Source organism: Prorops nasuta, unplaced genomic scaffold (assembly GCF_024137725.1).
Source record: "Prorops nasuta isolate Cenicafe-Biocafe unplaced genomic scaffold, Cenicafe_Pnas_1.2 PNAS00002, whole genome shotgun sequence".
NCBI lineage: Eukaryota > Metazoa > Arthropoda > Insecta > Hymenoptera > Bethylidae > Prorops > Prorops nasuta.
The window spans coordinates 7,268,665-7,285,807 of record NW_027116799.1 but is presented as its reverse complement, the minus strand read 5'-3'; the positions used below and the strand labels follow the sequence as shown (position 1 = coordinate 7,285,807).

Sequence of the window (17,143 nt, the reverse complement as noted above, 5' to 3'; positions counted from 1 at the left end):
TTCCATTCTGAGAAGCGACGTAAATGAGATTGGCTGCTGCTCTGTGTGTGTGTGTGTGTGTGTGTGGGAATTCAGCGCAGTCTAGGATTGTAACAGACTTCATTATTACTCCAGCATCCTCGAATATTAACGGTCGATACGATTGTCTGACTCTCGGAGAGTGTCTTTTAGTGTGTGTGTGTGTGTGTGTGTGTGTCGGCCTCGCAAACTGGGTCCATAATTTTTTACGTGCCGTCAGAGAGCGCACTCGCTTTCATGAATAATTCCTATTTATGCGTTCGTGTCACTGCCAAAGTACGACACGAGGCGGAATTAAATTTACGATCAAAATGAAGGAATTCTCCCCTGACAGCCTCACTGTTATCTCGCTCGAGGAAAGCCTAAGCACGTGTTTTTTGTTTCACCACCCATGCTAATTATTTTTGTTTATTTTTCTTGTTGTTATTTTTAAAACAGCTGATGAATATGGAGGATCGTGATTTCATTTTTAATGATTAGTGAAGAGACGACACGTGACTGAATTAAATTTATGACAAGAATGAAGGAATTTTCTTGTGTTAGGCCCACTATTCTGTTACACGAGAAAAGACTTAATATGTTTTTTTTTTTCTAATAATGTATCTCAATAATTCTAGTTTATTTATGTATTGTGTATTTTTTTTGTTATCGAACACATCAGATGGGTAATATAATCTTGAAGAATCGTGATTAATTTTTGAATGATGTGAATGAAAACACGACACGTGTCAGAATTAAATTTATAATAAAAATGAAGAAATTCCCTCCTGCCAGGTTCATTATTATCTCGCACGAGGAAAACCTAAGCACGTGTTTTTTTTTTCAACAACCTATCCCCTCAATAATTCTCATTTATTTATTCGCATATATATGTATATTTTTCTTTTTATTATCGAGACCAGCGGATGAACAATATAATCTTAAAGAATCGTGGTTGAATTTCCAACGATACTGAAAAGACGATCTGTGTGTGTGTGTGTGTGTGTGTCTGTGTGGGTTTAAATAGCACGAAACGGGAAGTATCGATCGAACAAATTGGAGGACGAAAAAGTAGCACAGAAATTCGTAAATAAGCATGAGCTGTCGTCGTTAACACGGTATATTAATAAGAACACGAATTTCCTTTTTACCAGGTTGCAATTTCAAACTTTTATCGTTATCACTGTGTTTTTTGTTTTATTATCGAAGCAGCAGATAATTTTGCATTTTTTTCGACGGGACGAATTTATGAAAAATTCATTAAAAATGAGTAATGATATGGGTGCATTCCTTTCTATTGTTGTGGATGAATGGGAGTCGGTTCCTTGTGGAGATCTTTGTCCTCTCGTCGTTGGCCGAGAGACGAATGACGCGAGAGTGCTATAAATCTGATTAATTCGTTTTTTTACCGCAACTATCGTCGCATGTTTTCAATTGCTGCTTAATTTGAAATTTTTTGTATATATATATATATATATTATAAGAATAATTTGCAATAGCACACGAGGCTCGTTAAAAGCGGAGTAACTATCGTTTTCTTCAAAGACTGCCAAGTTTTCGCCGGAAAACGTCGCGCCGAACAAGGCCGGACGTTCGTAAAATTTCTTATCAGGAGCCAACTATATTTATCAACTTCCAAATATACGTTCTTCCACGGAGCGCGGCTCAAAAATCTCCACCGAAATCAAAATTTGATGAAACTTTCCGAATGACGATTCCTTCGTCTTTCCATTGTTTATTTTATTGGTCGAAAGCAATTTTTTCCACACGTGTTATAAAAACTTGATGTCAAAAATGTAATAAGAAATGTTTTATACACTTGTGTTTACATTTAAAAAGGATCGTTTTTGATCACGAAATGGCAGCTTTTCTATCGAGAAAGTTTATTAATCCGTTGTAAAATTATTCAAGCATAAATTATATTTATCATCCTTCAAATGTATATATTTATTATTGCTATTGGAAAATCTCTACGTAAATAAAAAATTTATAGACCTATATATGTGATCTGAAATGCTTAATAAAAGAAAGTATATATAATAAATATATACAGATAAAAAAATTTGTAAATTAAACAAAATCTCTTACGCAGTTTATTTCATTAGTCGAATATGTGCTTTTAAAAATCTGTAATAGGAACTTGAGCAATTTTTATTAATTCATTGTAAAATGATCTAAGAGTTAATTATATTTATCATTCAAAATTTGTACGTATTTATTATTATTATTAGGAAATCTTTACTTTAATAAAAAAAAAAATGGAAAAAATAAAAGAAAATCTTTCTCATACAGCTCATTTTATTAGTCGAATATACTTTTAGAGATCTGTAATAGAAGCTTGAGAAATTTTGCTTATCCGTTGTAAAATTACCCAAGAATACTGTTACACATGTCTACATATCATTTTCAACATATTTTCATTATTGTGTATATAGGAAGAATATATATATATATATATATATACGATTACAAGGTATCCCACAATTTACCCGAACGTTCAAAAAACCCCATCAAGCACATTTCAACGCGTTAGTGATTTTTCTATACTATAAAGCAAATAAGATGAGAAAATATACAAATCGACTCGCGCCCCGATTCTCGAGACTCGTGCAAAACTTGCCACGTCCATATCGATAGCACAGGAGTGAAAAAATGGCAAGTTCTTAGAATAAAATTGGCATTTCGCAGAATTATACAACGCGATAATACATTAACAGCCTTTTAGCTTATAAAAAAACCTCTTAAACCATTGATAAGTGGAGAACGCTCATACGCAAAAAAGAAGAAAAAAAAAACGAATTTTCTTCAAATCCGAAAGTTTCGCAGAAGCGTTCGATTTGGATTCTAACGGAGTGTTCAGACACGAAGGAAAGTCCGTAAATGAACGATGAAATCGATGGAGAGAACAAGACCGCTTTGTTTTTTATCAACCTACAGGAAGATAAATATTGAAAATAGAAATGGCATTTTAATGCGTGAATATTGGATTAACCGGAATATATAGGAACGACTGAAAATTTTCGTCTCGCTCCAATCCACCGGGAGAGGAATGTGGATTTAGCGATGACGTCAATGAGAGTCTATTAGACGATCTTACTCGACCAAAACTGTTGTAGAATTTTCAAATATTTTATCCGCTCCGTAAATTAACAGCGGTCTGAAAAGTTAATTCTCAATGTATATATAGAGACGACGAGGAGAATAAAACGAAATCTGCTTTAACGCGATTGTGTCGCGCAACGCTCGGAGATCCTCTTAATTCGTGTGTGTGCGTAATAAAGATTTTCCTAAGGCGAACACACAGAAAAGCGACGCTATCAGTGTCAAAGGGCAGAGACGCGCACAAGTAAATACCGCTCTCTTTTGTGCAACGGATCCTAAATATTGCAATCAATAATTCAATTAGCTAGGATCGTTATCTGCTTGCGTAACCGTGATTTGATTAATACTTAACAAGAGCAAAGATCGTTAGCCTCCATTTCCCTCACGAATCTATATATATATATATATATACCGCGGCACTTATTTGTGTACGTGATATAGCCTCTCTCAATAATTTTATTCTTATACAGAGCACGTGAATCACGATTAGCCGTGGAACTCTGCTTCGAACCATCTCGACACTAGCGCTTATCGTCTTCTCGTCTGCGTTAAATTTTCATCGGATTTAATTGGTCCTTGTTTCTCTTTTCGCTATAATAATATATCGCTATATATGGTTTAACTATATTTTCCAGTGGAAATTAGCGTCAAAAACTGTGGATTTATTTTTTCCACCCCTCCCCCCCCCCTTTATACTGTGATTATAGAAATTATCGCTCAATCCGAACGAGATTATCTTTTTTCCAACGAGTTTTTTTTTTACCTTTTCCCGCCATTTAACTCCGTGCACGCATTTTATGTAACGATAAACCGTATTATTCAGTGGTTGTTCGATAAATAAAGTATATTATCGAGCTCTCTAATCCGTATAATTATACGATCAACATTAATCGTTTGGGTCGGTCGATCAAAGAAAAAGTGAGCAACGACTATTTTGATGGTTTATCGACGAGCCTCGTCGTCGTTGAATAGCCGCAAATTAGCGAAACTGTTTACTCTCCGCGGCAATATTAAGAGCCGATAATTCCTCCTAGCGGTTCACAATTATTCACGCTTAATTATACTATATTTTCGGAATTTCATTGTCGGGCCAACGGAGTGTTTAGCATTGCGCAATCGAGTTTAACGAGGCGTATTGTTATGAAACGTAATTTGGTAAGCTGGCATGCGCGATATTTAGATAAGACGAGAAAGAAACGTGAACGAACGCTGCTCCAAACGTGCCTCGTTCTTTCGCGCTAAACGCACCATTGTAACGCTGTAATTGTTTTATTACTAATATATTAATCTTTGTTGTGTGCATTGTTTCGTTATATATTATACGCTGTTGTATTTACTTGCTGCGTTTTCTTCTTCTCCTCACTGTGTCATGTTGTTACATCGCTGTTGTAACGATAACGAGGTTTTGCTCGCTGATTGATTTATCCGAGCACACACAGTGCTAATATTTTTCTTTATCTTCATCAGAAACTATTCTTTCGTATAATTCCAATTACCATGGCAACTGGTTATTGTTATTATATTACACTTTGTTGTATTGTGTTTCGTTACAATACACTGTTGTATTTACTTGGTGTATTTTCTTCTGACTGTGTCATGTTGTTACATAGTTGTTGTAAGGATAACGAGGTTGTGCTCGCTGATAGATTTATCCAAGCACACGCAGTGCTAATATTTTTCTTCATCTTCATCGGAAACTATTCTTTCCTACAAGTCCAGTTACCACGGCAACTTGTTATTATTATTATATTACACTTTGTTGCATCGTTTCATTTTTACACATTGTTGCAAACCTCGTAATGTTTTCTCTTATTTTTCTTGATTCTCTTGTTCCTTAACCAGCGTCACGTTATTACACTGCAGTTGTAACGATAACAAAGTTTCGCTCGACGATAAATGTATCCAAGAACACTGCTAATTTATTTCTTCATTCCCACCAGAACCCACTCTTTCCTACAATTCCAGTTACCATGGCAACAAAAATACAATTGCACGCGTTTTAAATGGGACAGATTGCTGGGAATTATATCCAGCAGTGATAATAATTTGCGCAGGCAGACCCATTGATCAATAATAACCGCAGTCTTAACGTGGAGAATCATTCTATCCGCAAGTTCGATAAAGATCTTAATATCGCAGAGCGAACAATCGTCCGATTAAAATATATCGCTGATAATCTGATTGGGATGGTGGGTGAAGTGAATGAATGAACGTGTTATTACTGCATTGTGATCTGCTGTAAGTAAATGTTCGTGTGCATGCATTATATATGCATAAATGTGATCGAAGCTTGGCAAGACTTCTCGATGTAGTGCTGGCTATAATTAGCAACCAAATGCCATTGATATAATTATCACGATAAACAATGTAGCGTTCAAACTGCCTCTTTACAACTCTCTGTGAGCCCAGCCTCGTATTTCTCTCTGTTATTCCACTCAACATACCCATTCTCTTTTCCTCGTTAACTCTTAGGAATCTTATAGTATTTGTAATAACGATTGTACTGTCTCAATATTTTTCAAGAATGGAACAAGGTTTTTTTTTATCGTCTTAGAGTGGAAAAGAATGGCAGATTAAAGTAATTAACAATAGGGATAAATCTCGGGATAAATGTTTGATGTAAGTTTATTATATACATGAATCTGTTTAATAAGATTATAGGCTGAAAGCAGAATTTTATTTATCTTTGAAAATTTAAAATATCAATTGTTTTCATATAACCTTTCCGAGGACGGAGTGGTACAATCTAGAGCAAGATAAATCGGTGCGATTTGTAATAATGATAATGCTGTCCCAATATTCTTCAAGAATGGAACGAGGTTTCTTTTTTGTATCGCCTTAGAGTGGAATAAAAATTGGCTAATTAACATAGTAATTAGCATTAGAGATAAATGTTTGATGTAACTAGCATTTGCTGCATACAAAAATCCACTTAACAAGATTAAGAACTAAACGTAAAATTTTATTCATTTTTAAAGATTGAAGAGATACAATTTTGTTACACAATATTTACGAAAGATTGCAACAAGCTTTTCCTTGCATTACTCCGTAGTGGGAACAAAAGTTTTCTGATTAACGTAATTAGCAATAGTAATGAGTTGTCAATGTAACTAGCATTAGTTCGCACACACACATAGTGTATAATTTACACAGGACTCTGTCTTCACTCTTGTACAATACTTGTCACAGCAAGTTATGGAACGAGTTTTACACTGGGGAGCAAGATGAACCGGTGCGATTAGAAAACGCCTTTAACTGCACAAGGTGCAATATAAATGGTAGGTACCTACCTGCTTCTTCCAATTATGGCCTCGCAACTTTTGCTTCGCTTACCTCGCTATCTCTCAACACTCTTTCCACCGACGACCAAACAACATCCGTAACATTATTGTCACAGCTATTACAAACTAATCGCTGATGGAACGAGTCTCGTGCATCATCTATTACAAATAGAGATGCTGAACATTTTTTAAGAATGTGTGTGTTTACAATATTATTAGTAACGAATTACAATATTCCGTTTTAATAAACAGCAGGTTCATTATTGTCACAATTATTACAAACTAATTAATCATTTATAGAATCATTGTTACGGCTATTACAAACTAATTACTGATAGAACAAATCTAATTCAATTTTTATTACACAAACGTTGACAATTTTTAATAATATATATATATATATATATATATATTTACAATATTATTAGTAGCGAACTAATATTTTGCTTCAATGAACAATAGGCTGATTATTGTTACAATTTTACAAACTAATCATTGATAGTCATAACATATATTTAAAATATTAATGGTGGGGATCCAATATTTTGCTTGAATAAAGAGTAAACCAATCCCTGATGAGCTTTTAAAGCACATAGACAATATCCTATATATATACGACAAAGTTTGTTTCTCTCCATAAGTGCTGGTTCGAGGCTCTGACCCACGCGTAAAGTAAACGTAGGTAGGCTATATTTGCAGAGACCGATGCACAAACGTTTTATGTAATACTCGATGTAAATTCACTACCACACGTGTAATATCTCTCCAGGGACACGACCAAGATTCATTAGGACCTTTAACGCGGTCTCTGACGTACCTAGTTTAACTACTTACATTTATCCGACATACATATATATATATATGTAGAATGATTTAACGCAAATGAAGCAAAAGTAAAACAAGCGGAAAAAGCAAGAGAGGAAATGTAAATTCGCCAGAAATTTCAGTGGAGATCGAATGATAGTGGATCACCGCGCTCTAAATTATAGCAATTTTCAAACGCTCTAATGATTTATTATTTGTGAATCGTTAGAGGTTGTGCTTCTCTCTCGGGAGCAGTTCCGTTCTCATGAAGCTAATTCCACGATCGAATTACGTCATTAGGCGCATCACGGCCGTGCGTGCACGCGACTCGCTCCACACACACACGCGCGCGCGCGCCCGCGTTGTTCCACGAGCTCTCCCGTAGACGTAGACTCCGAGAGCCGCTGTTTACGCCTGTGACGTCATCAGTTGTACTCGAGGCGCGTCACAGGCCGTCCGCGAGTCCTCGCGTGGCGTCGTATATAACCGCCACAAGCCGAGACCCGCAGCAGCGCGCGCGTGTGTGTGGAAACGCGTGAAACAAACTCGATTCGAGTCCGTCTGACTCGTCTCGTCTCGTCTCGTCTCGTTCCGCTGCTGCTTCTTCGCTACTCATTAATGCTTCTTCATTCTTCTGCTTCCAAGCACCAATTGATCCGTGTGCCCCGAGGCTAACCCTTCTACCTCCTTTTTTTTCTTTCTTTCTTTTTATTTACGACGCTGTTCATTTGCTTTATGACCGAGTTTAAGTGACAAAAACCTGTGGATACTAGTCGTTGTTTTTTTTATCGAGCGTTACTTCATTATTCGTACGGGTGGGGTTTGCTTGAAACCCCAGGGACGAGAGTCGTGGAACGTTAAAATTTGTTTCTCTTGGTAAATGTATGGGGATAGTAATGTTTTTGTTATGCTTTTTTTTTAGTGTTAATGGAAAGGAAGTATGAAAAGGTTTCGTGTGAAATATTTATATATCTTGCGTAGTTGTGGAGATTGATCATTTCTTGGGTTTGTTTATATGTTCTGTAGTGTTTTTAGAGTGAGGTCTTGGCTAAAGTTCGGAGTGAAGGGAAGGTTGCTTTTTTTTCTTGCGCGAGTATTGTAGGATTGGAGCTCGTAACTCTTACAATAGTTTGAAATGTTTGATTTGAATTATTTAGTAAAGAATTTTTAAGGTGATTTTTTTTTTAAAATTGATACTTTTATAATAAAATTAATGAAATAATTAGTTTCCTACTTTTATATTTATGTTCCACAGTGTCTTCAGTGTGTCGTCTTGTTTAAAGTTCAAATTAAAGGAAAGTTTGCATTTTTTTCGGTCGAAAATTGTAGAATTGGTACTCGTAACTCCATCGCTAGTTTCAGACACACTCTGTCTGAATTATTCGGTGGGGGATTCCCCGCAGCAGCAGTCCCAAATTATCCTCGGACCAACATTCGCCAAATAGAATTTTAATTTCACCAGAGCATAACCACAGCTAAGTTTATACCACATGCAGGAGTCTTCTGCAAAGTATGAACACACATGTAGAACAGCATTAAGGTGGGTTCACACACATAACGACGTAGCGCGTTAAAAGTCGTTTTCCCTTTATTGCAATAATTACACTTCAATTAACCGTTATAAACCTCATTTTTCTCAATGAATCTCGTTTACTTTTAATGCTTAAGTTAAACGATATATATATACAATCTTGTTATATTCAACAGTGCTGTAGTCAAATAACACGAAATCTCTTCTATACCCACGTTACACAGAAAAATCTCGTAATCTCGATTCAAAGAAACCTGGATATAAAAATACTTCAGAGACTCGACTCTGGACATTCGTAGAAATTTAAAGATTCGTTAACGCAAAACACTTTACGAGAAACGTTAAGCGACTAAAAAGAATGCCTCTTAATCGATTCACGCGAGAATAGAATTTCTTAGATGAGAATTTTCCGATTGGAATAAGTTTAGTGTGAGAGAAGATTCTGAGGAGGAGGAGGGGGGGGGATTAGGATTCTCATTAAGCAGATTGAATTAAAGAGCAGCGTTAGCGTGTACTTATATGGGAGGACCGGTTAAGAAATAGAGTTTTCAGCCAGCGATAAAAACTCGCTCGACAGACACCACCTTCGCTTACGCAATTCTTCCACTCGCGTTTCTCATCGGGAATTTCGCGTGTACAAGCAAATTCGACCAATTTCAAGAGCGTTGGTAAATAACACGATTATTTTGGTAAATAACGCACTTTCACCGCCACGCGATTGATAAGTGTGCAAATAGCGTGCGTACGAGTTTCGATTGTTTCGAGCACGTGCTACGACCGCGATAATGCTCGACGCTGATTGGTCGTGCATCTGATTGGTCCGTCGATATTCGACTTCCGATTGGCTGAGAACGCGAGTCAGAGGGCACTGTCTTCAATTGTTTTCACGATCGAATCCACGCAAATTTATAACTCTTGCTGGAAAATTACACAACCAATCGAAGGCATTTTTTTGTCGTACTCGAGCTTGTATCTTCGACGAAATGTATACATACAACGTAGAGCGATCCTCCATTGTGTTGTTTCGCACGAATCTTCACCGAATCTAAGAAGAAAACACTGGGCGTTCCCCGTTCGAGTTTCTGTTTATTGAAATTTCGCCGAATTGGAACGGAGCGATGTACGACTATTTTTAACGATTTGTTTTGGAACGAGCTTAACCTTGCTGGAATCTGCAACGGACAGTGCGCAGCTAGCACAATCGCGTTGGTTGGTAGACATTTTTTCAAGCTCCCGTGCGATACTATTATCTGGCGAGTTGTGCAGCAGGAAACGAGACAACGTCGAGTTTACGTCGGGTAACTGGGAGAGAGAGGGAGAGAGAATTACAAATCCAATTGATCTCTTCCCCCCCCTTTTTTTTCTTAAAAAAACTAACCTTTTCTTCTTCCTTTGTAAAATTTCCAAACACGCACTAAAAATCTTTGTAAGAATTTTCGACCCATGTCATTTATCTCCAATCGTAACGTGCGTTACTTTGCTACTTTTTATTTGCAAGAAAATAAACGATTCGTTATGGATTATTTTTACCAGTGTCAAGTTAGCAACCCAAATTTTTAAAATGGAAAAAAGTAAACAGTTCTAGTAGCACCCCGACAAGTTTTACAGTTCTTTCCTATTTTTCAAAAAAGTTCTGCAGATTCAACTTGAAAAACTATAAAAAATGATTTGGGGTGCCAACTTCACGTTCTCTAATCTTCAAACGCTTGTATCCTTTAAACTAAAAGTCCTATCGATAAAATTTATTAGACATATAGTTATAGAACTCTTTAGGGTGCCATCAGAACTCTAGTTAAAAATCGAAAATTAAAAAAAAATTTAACTAAAAAAATAAAAACAAAATTTTTTTTAAATTTTTGATATTTAACTAGAGTTCTGATGGCACCCCAAAAAGTTCTATAACTATATGTCTAATAGATTTTATCGATAGAACTTTTAGTTTAAAGTATATTAGCGCTTGAATATTAGAGAACGTGAAGTTGGCACCCTGAATCATCTTCTTATAGTTTTTCGAGTTCAAACTGCAGAACTTTTTTGAAAAATTGCAAGGGACTGTAGAACTTGTCCAGGTGTTACTAGAGTTGTTTAAATTTTTTTACATTTTGAACATTTGGGGTGCTAACTTCACACAGGTATTATTTTTGATTGGTATATTAATTCATTAAGGAGTAAAGGCGACCGAATTAAAAGAGAGAGAGAGAGAAAGTAATAAGAGAAATATTTCAAATCCATAAATATACTTGATCAGTGTACCCCCCCCCCCCCTCCATTATATCTCACTACTTAATTTTTTTCCTCCCACAAAAATTCCAATCACCGAAGCGAACGTACACGAATCTTTAATCGAAACTCCTCGAGACTCGCGTCACTTATCTCCAAACGTATCGTGCGTTACGTTACTGGCTTTTATTTACAGGAAACTAACCACGATTCACGAGGGATCGCTTCCCGTCGAATCTTAACTCGACAAGAAATAAGAGCGACCCGAATCGTACATAAACTCGTCGCACGCAACGCTCGTTACGCGAAAAACTAAAAAATTCTCTTCCCTCGTGCTGAAAACAGAGGCCAACGCGAAACGGAGAGCTAAAATCACCTGCTGTTTCCGCCGGTGATCTCGTTCCAACCAGTGTGTACACTCCCATTCGCAGTTGATTAAGCATTAATGATTCGAAACCCGCGCTTGAACTTTTCTCGGAAGCTGTAAAACCGCCCGTTGCCACGCTTTTATAATCGTAATCAATCGCATAATTATAGAGGGACGCGATTAACCGGTGTATTTAGGCCGGAATAAAGTTCCTTAATGATTTGTGGAAAATGCGATTGTCCCTATAGATATATATATATAGCATGTTTAAAAAAACGAGAAATTTAGAACAACGAAAAGGGTTATTTCTATATACATATATATAGGAACGATCAGTGCTTGGAAAAACGAAGCGAAACAAAGTTGGCATAATTGAGAGAGCAGTGCAGGCAAGAGGGGAACGAACCACTGGCAATTGAACTCGCGAGTCGTGTGATTTCTTCTTATCTGTTTCCTGGCTGATTGACAACCTAACTGATCGTTCTAAGCAGAAAACTTGTGGCCTTTGTCAGTCGAAACTTGCGCGAGGAATCTTAAACTCTCTCTTGTGTGTATATATATATATATATATATACCGTATGGGTCTAACAAGAGCTACACTCAAAAATTATTATTATTTTCGTTCCGCCTTTAATATTCCACCTATCATTTATCCTCCTGCGATGCTCGTTATGATGTATAAGTCTCGAGAGCAAATATCTCTTTAATGTGTGTGTGTGTAGAGTCTCGAGATGAAACGTTAAACACAGACGGATTAAATATAAACGATACGCGGAATGTCACGCCAGTAATAATAGAACGATACTGAAGCGCTCCCCCCCCCCCCCCTCCCTCCTCCAGTCCATCGGTGCGATCATTCAGTAATTGGATAGAAATAAAATCACTTATAGAATTTATCCAGAAAATCCACGACGCTTCTAAAAATCACTTCTGCTCGGTATAATGCACGCTGCAATATTCATGCCAGAATCACTGTCAATCTGCAAAAAATCAGAATTAATCAGCGATCCCTTAGTGTCTAAATTATAGAATCTCCAAAGACGAGCAATCTTTTTATTATTGACGATTTTTATTGGATCCATTACAATGGTAAATGCGAGAGATACGTTATACAGAGTTAAATGTACTCGAAATTGTAAGAGTTCTTCAGGGTGGGGGATATGCGAGGAGTTTCGTCATTTTTATGTTACAGAATATGTATGTGTGTGTAGTTGGATAAAAAACAGTTCATTTATCGTTTCTATTCGTATCACTCACGGTTTTTAACACTGAGCACCGTCAATTTTACGAGAACGGATAAGTAACGTTAATGGAAGTTTCGATAAATGTTATGGGCGTTTTGTGTATAATATTAAAAAACAAAACATTATGTAACTATATTTATCAATACGAAAAACAGGCCTGAAAGAATAGCGTAGAGATATTGTACGCGAAATGGAAACGGTTTACTGTTTTTTAGGAGGCTGTGGTAAAGAAATATAGTGGGTAATTAACTAATTATATTGCCAAGAGCGCATAACTGCCAATGCTTTTTCTGCCTTAAACGAGTTATTAAGTCATGAAATATGCTTAACGTGGATCTTGACGAACGTTTAATGATTACATGTAAAAAATCTCTTTCCATTTGACCGGGGTACTCGTCTACTCGTTCATTCTGCGATAATTAATGATATTAAGAGGTTCGTTTGAAAAATTCTTAACGCTCGCTTTCGGATATAAACATTTTACCCGCTCGCTTATGGCTTTTTTATCGGGAAAATCCATCAGGTCGAACGTTCGATTTTTCCGGCAAATTCTTAGCCAGCCGAATTCTCGAGATTCCCGGTCGAGTTTGCTCTTGCGCAATTTGTATACGGTGCTCGGAAAATTCAGCCCACTGCTAAGACAATCCTGAGTTAAACGACGCGGAACCGAAAGCAGCCATCGCCGAAAGCGACGAGGCAGGTGTTTCCAGTGGCATTACCAACGTCGGCTTACTCGCTAACCCGAGACTCCGAAGAAGAGAGAGAAGATTGTGACTAAAAGAAGAAAATTCGGATATACGGCTATTTTCTCCACCAGTTTCCCTCCTTTCTCTCATTTTCTTCATTTTTTTACACTCGTTTTTCGGATTACTACGGAATACTCACGAGAAAGGAGAGGGAAGATTGAAATTAAGAAAAAATAAAAATTCTATTCTGCAAGAATTTTCCAACAATTTTCCTTTTTTTAATCACTAGTTTTTCATATAAAATTTATTACTTTAATTGTTTATAAAATATATTTAACGTCCCTTGGACACTCCAAACTTTGTTGCGAAAAATCTTTTTTGTAGAAGGATTATACTATTTATAAAAAAAATCAATAGTAACAAGAGATCCTATAGCATATCTTTGGATGTATGACGTATACGTGGATCGAAGATACGGATTATATTATGTTATTTTCTTTTTTTTGTAAAGTCTCTAACAAAGTAAAAATAAATTGTTTATCTACCCACACCATTCCAGTTATATAAACATTGTTTTCGCAATACTACGTCTCGAGCAATTTATAAATAATATAGCACAATCTATGCAGACAATAACAATCAAGCGATTGAAACCTCGTTTTTCCATTCTTTCCAAATCCACACCGCACGAGCTTATTTATATATTAATTAAAACGTACCTTTGCCTTTCACCGTTTACCGTTACAATTACGAAATTGGTTTCGCACAATCTCTCTTTTACGCGTGTTACGCTAAAGCAACTTACAAACATTAAATCTAAATAAACAATTCGCACCTTCCACTCGGTATACACCAAAATGCGGGGATGTTTACGATTTTATCAAGTTGAATAAAATCCACGCCCGTCGCAAAGCCGCTAGTATCGCTTTACCGAAAATACGAGAGAGAGAGAGAAAAGGGGGGGGGAGGGAGGGAGAAAAGCAGCCATAAATTCCTAACTAATTTCTTGAGCATTTTCCGTGAAAGAAACATCTCGGAGACAAAACATTTTACGGGTATAAGAAGAGACGATTTGCCGCGCGCAGAGAGTGCATAGGATAGCTATTGAAGCGAGGATCGCATAGCAAAATACAATAGGGATGAGGATTCCCGCCCTTTTACCTGCCGTAACGCGCGGTAGTATCGCCGCCGGTGTATCTGATTTATGCTCTTGAGGGTAAAATAGGAGGGGGGCAAGTATTATAGCAAGAGAGCCCCCCATTGAGCTCGTATAGAATATTCGCGCGACGATTTTGGACCCTTCATTGAAGGCCCTCGTCTCGAGGGGGACAGGTATCGGTTACAAGTTGTTAAAGCCCGTTAAAAGGAACGAAAGCTCGACTCTCGCAGCGAGCTGGAAACTGTGAACGGCCGCGCGACTCTCTTGGTTGGGCTCTCTCTCTCTCTCTCTCTCTCTCTCTCTCTCTCACTAGGCTCACTGGCGACGCCTCGCGTTGTGTAGCAAACTAGCGAGACGCTCCGTGACCACCGCAGCGTTCCGAGTCTCGGCGAGCCACTCGGAAGAGGCCCCACGGGTGGTGCGACCGCTCTATACTCTACACTGACACGGTATAAGTATCATCCACTTGTTCCCCGAGAGCCCCAGAGTCATAGACACAACCAACCGAGTACCGAGTACCGACCCAGGCCGATCATACCATTCCTCAACAATAAAGCCAATTCTCTCCTCTTCTATGTACCTTCCTCTCTCTCTCTCTCTCTCTCTCTCTCTTTCTCTTTTTTATACACCACTCTCTCTCTCTCTCTCTCTGTTGTTATTCCGTTCCTTCTTATTCTCCCGGTATCACGTGCCAACCTTTACCCCCTCCCCTTTTAACAACAGTGTACAAATAGTGACATCAGTAGGCGTCCCTCTATACTTTTCCCCCCAGTGTGTACCACTTGTATTCTCTTCTTCCTCGTTACACCCAATTAACTCAAGTTACTTTATCATAAATATTTATTTATATCGTATATAACGTACTCACACTGCGCTACCAATTAATTTTTTCCCGCTACGTGCACGCGTGTTAGACCATTCTGCAATTTTCTTGCTTTCGGATTTCAGTTTTAATTGTTTCTATCCCCCGTTTCCTTCTCTTATGCTTTGACTCGGTGCAGTGAGGTAAACAGAGACGTGGATGGTATTTAGTGTGTGTGTGCGTTACTCACTTGTTTATGTTACCGTACACAGAACAACTTTTCAAGTCGTTTAGAATTACTATTGAATATTTAATAGCAACGTTCACAGTCCTTTTTTCAACTCTATTTATGAATGAACGCGTATATTGTTTTCAAGATTTCGACTCCCATGAATATTCAGCAGCGACGTTCTATTTCTTGGAATTTTAAAATAACAAACAATTTTTTACCGACGCTCCTCGATTGGTGTTTCTCGGTACTCGTCGTCTTTCGTTCGGACATTTCTATAGAAAAGCAGATCAATTAGAGCTGTTTATGGGAAATTCAATATTCGTTCCTTCATAGTGTATAATCGTGTGTTGTTTATTGTTTTTAATCATTGGCGTGCTTAGTCAGAAAACTTACAAATCGTTTTTTTTTCTTGACGTCGGTTGGAATAATTGCTGTTGAAAATTTGTTTTACTTTAATTTTCGTTACTCCCTTACAGAGTCTCTTACATCGATGTAACTTTGGGGTAAACTGTATAGTGAGAATGAATTAAAGATTCTATTGACAAAAAGACATATATGTATATATATATATATATATATATATTTATCAAAATATTGGATAAGCAATAATCCGAGTGACTTTTGTCAGAATGGAAATTTATTTATTGTTTCGAGCCGTCTTACGTCATTCCATAATGTCAACAAATTCCAACGCATACCTCGCATTAAATTTAAAGCAAACGCGTCGATATAACTCGCTCTGTTTTAAAGCTGAAATTTAAGCACTTTAAAAAAAAAAATCAGTGGTTCCGGTCGTTCGCCAATCTAGGCCAGTGTATCGAATGCAAGGAATTAGACGGGGGCGAGATTCTCAAAAGAAAAAGAGCGACGCGTTGAGAAAGTGAATTGTTAATAAAGCAAAGTTATGCAAAGGACTTTTTGCATGAGAGAATATCGCGTGTGCGATGTACGCTGGTAATCTAGTATTTCGCACGTGTTTCATTACTCTCTTTAGTAACGTTGTAAATCTCTTTCGTAATTTGATATAGAAGTACGATAAATCAAGCTATGCTTCTCCGCTATTCCTTACGATATTTCTCTTTTCTTTTGTTTACCTTCTGCAAACTTCATAATAACTCACGGCAAGTTATTCATTTTTTCTTCTCGCGCCGCACAACGAGATTTCAATTGTGCTGCAACGCTCGAGTGTTTAGCGTGGAAGGTATAAGCCGCCGCGCGCGCAGGTGGCTCGATTTCTGACGTGAAAATGCTCTGTTGAAGGGAGCAGAGTCCGCTCGTTCAAATATTTGACGAGTTTATTCGGCTTAATTGAATTAGTGGAGCGGGTTGCACGAGAGGTTATAAGGAAAAGGGATAGGACAGGGCCCGTCGTTTACCCTCGGCGCGGACAATGTTACGAAACAAGTCTCGTGCTTCGACAATATCAAGTAACGCGGCAAGTAAAGCGATACTCGGCCGATATCGTTTAAACAGAATTAACGACACCTCCAGTGGGTAATAATTACGTATATTTCGCTCTTCCGTCCTGATAATTTCTATAGTTACGTTTTATCTCCTTCCAGACCGATAATTACTCTAATGACCATTACTCATTTTTAGATAGCCCTGCAATCCTATATCTGATTTGCAAAAGTGGAAAGCGACGCGATGATTGAAATCTTTCATAAAATCGTTAGCCGCCTTTCCACAATCGATCGCTCCACGAATCAGAGAGAAAT

General features: G+C 37.5%; 1 protein-coding gene across 1 annotated transcript in view; it reads left to right on the top strand.

Moving 5' to 3' along the window:
- LOC136780581 (uncharacterized) overlaps window positions 1-6,327 on the top strand; it is a 34,974-nt gene extending 28,647 nt beyond the window's left edge. Inside the window, exon 4 of the mRNA XM_066739046.1 lies at window positions 6,253-6,327. Coding sequence (XP_066595143.1) covers window positions 6,253-6,327 — 75 coding nt within the window. The remainder of the gene's footprint in view (window positions 1-6,252) is intronic.
- Window positions 6,328-17,143: the final 10,816 nt, after the last annotated feature.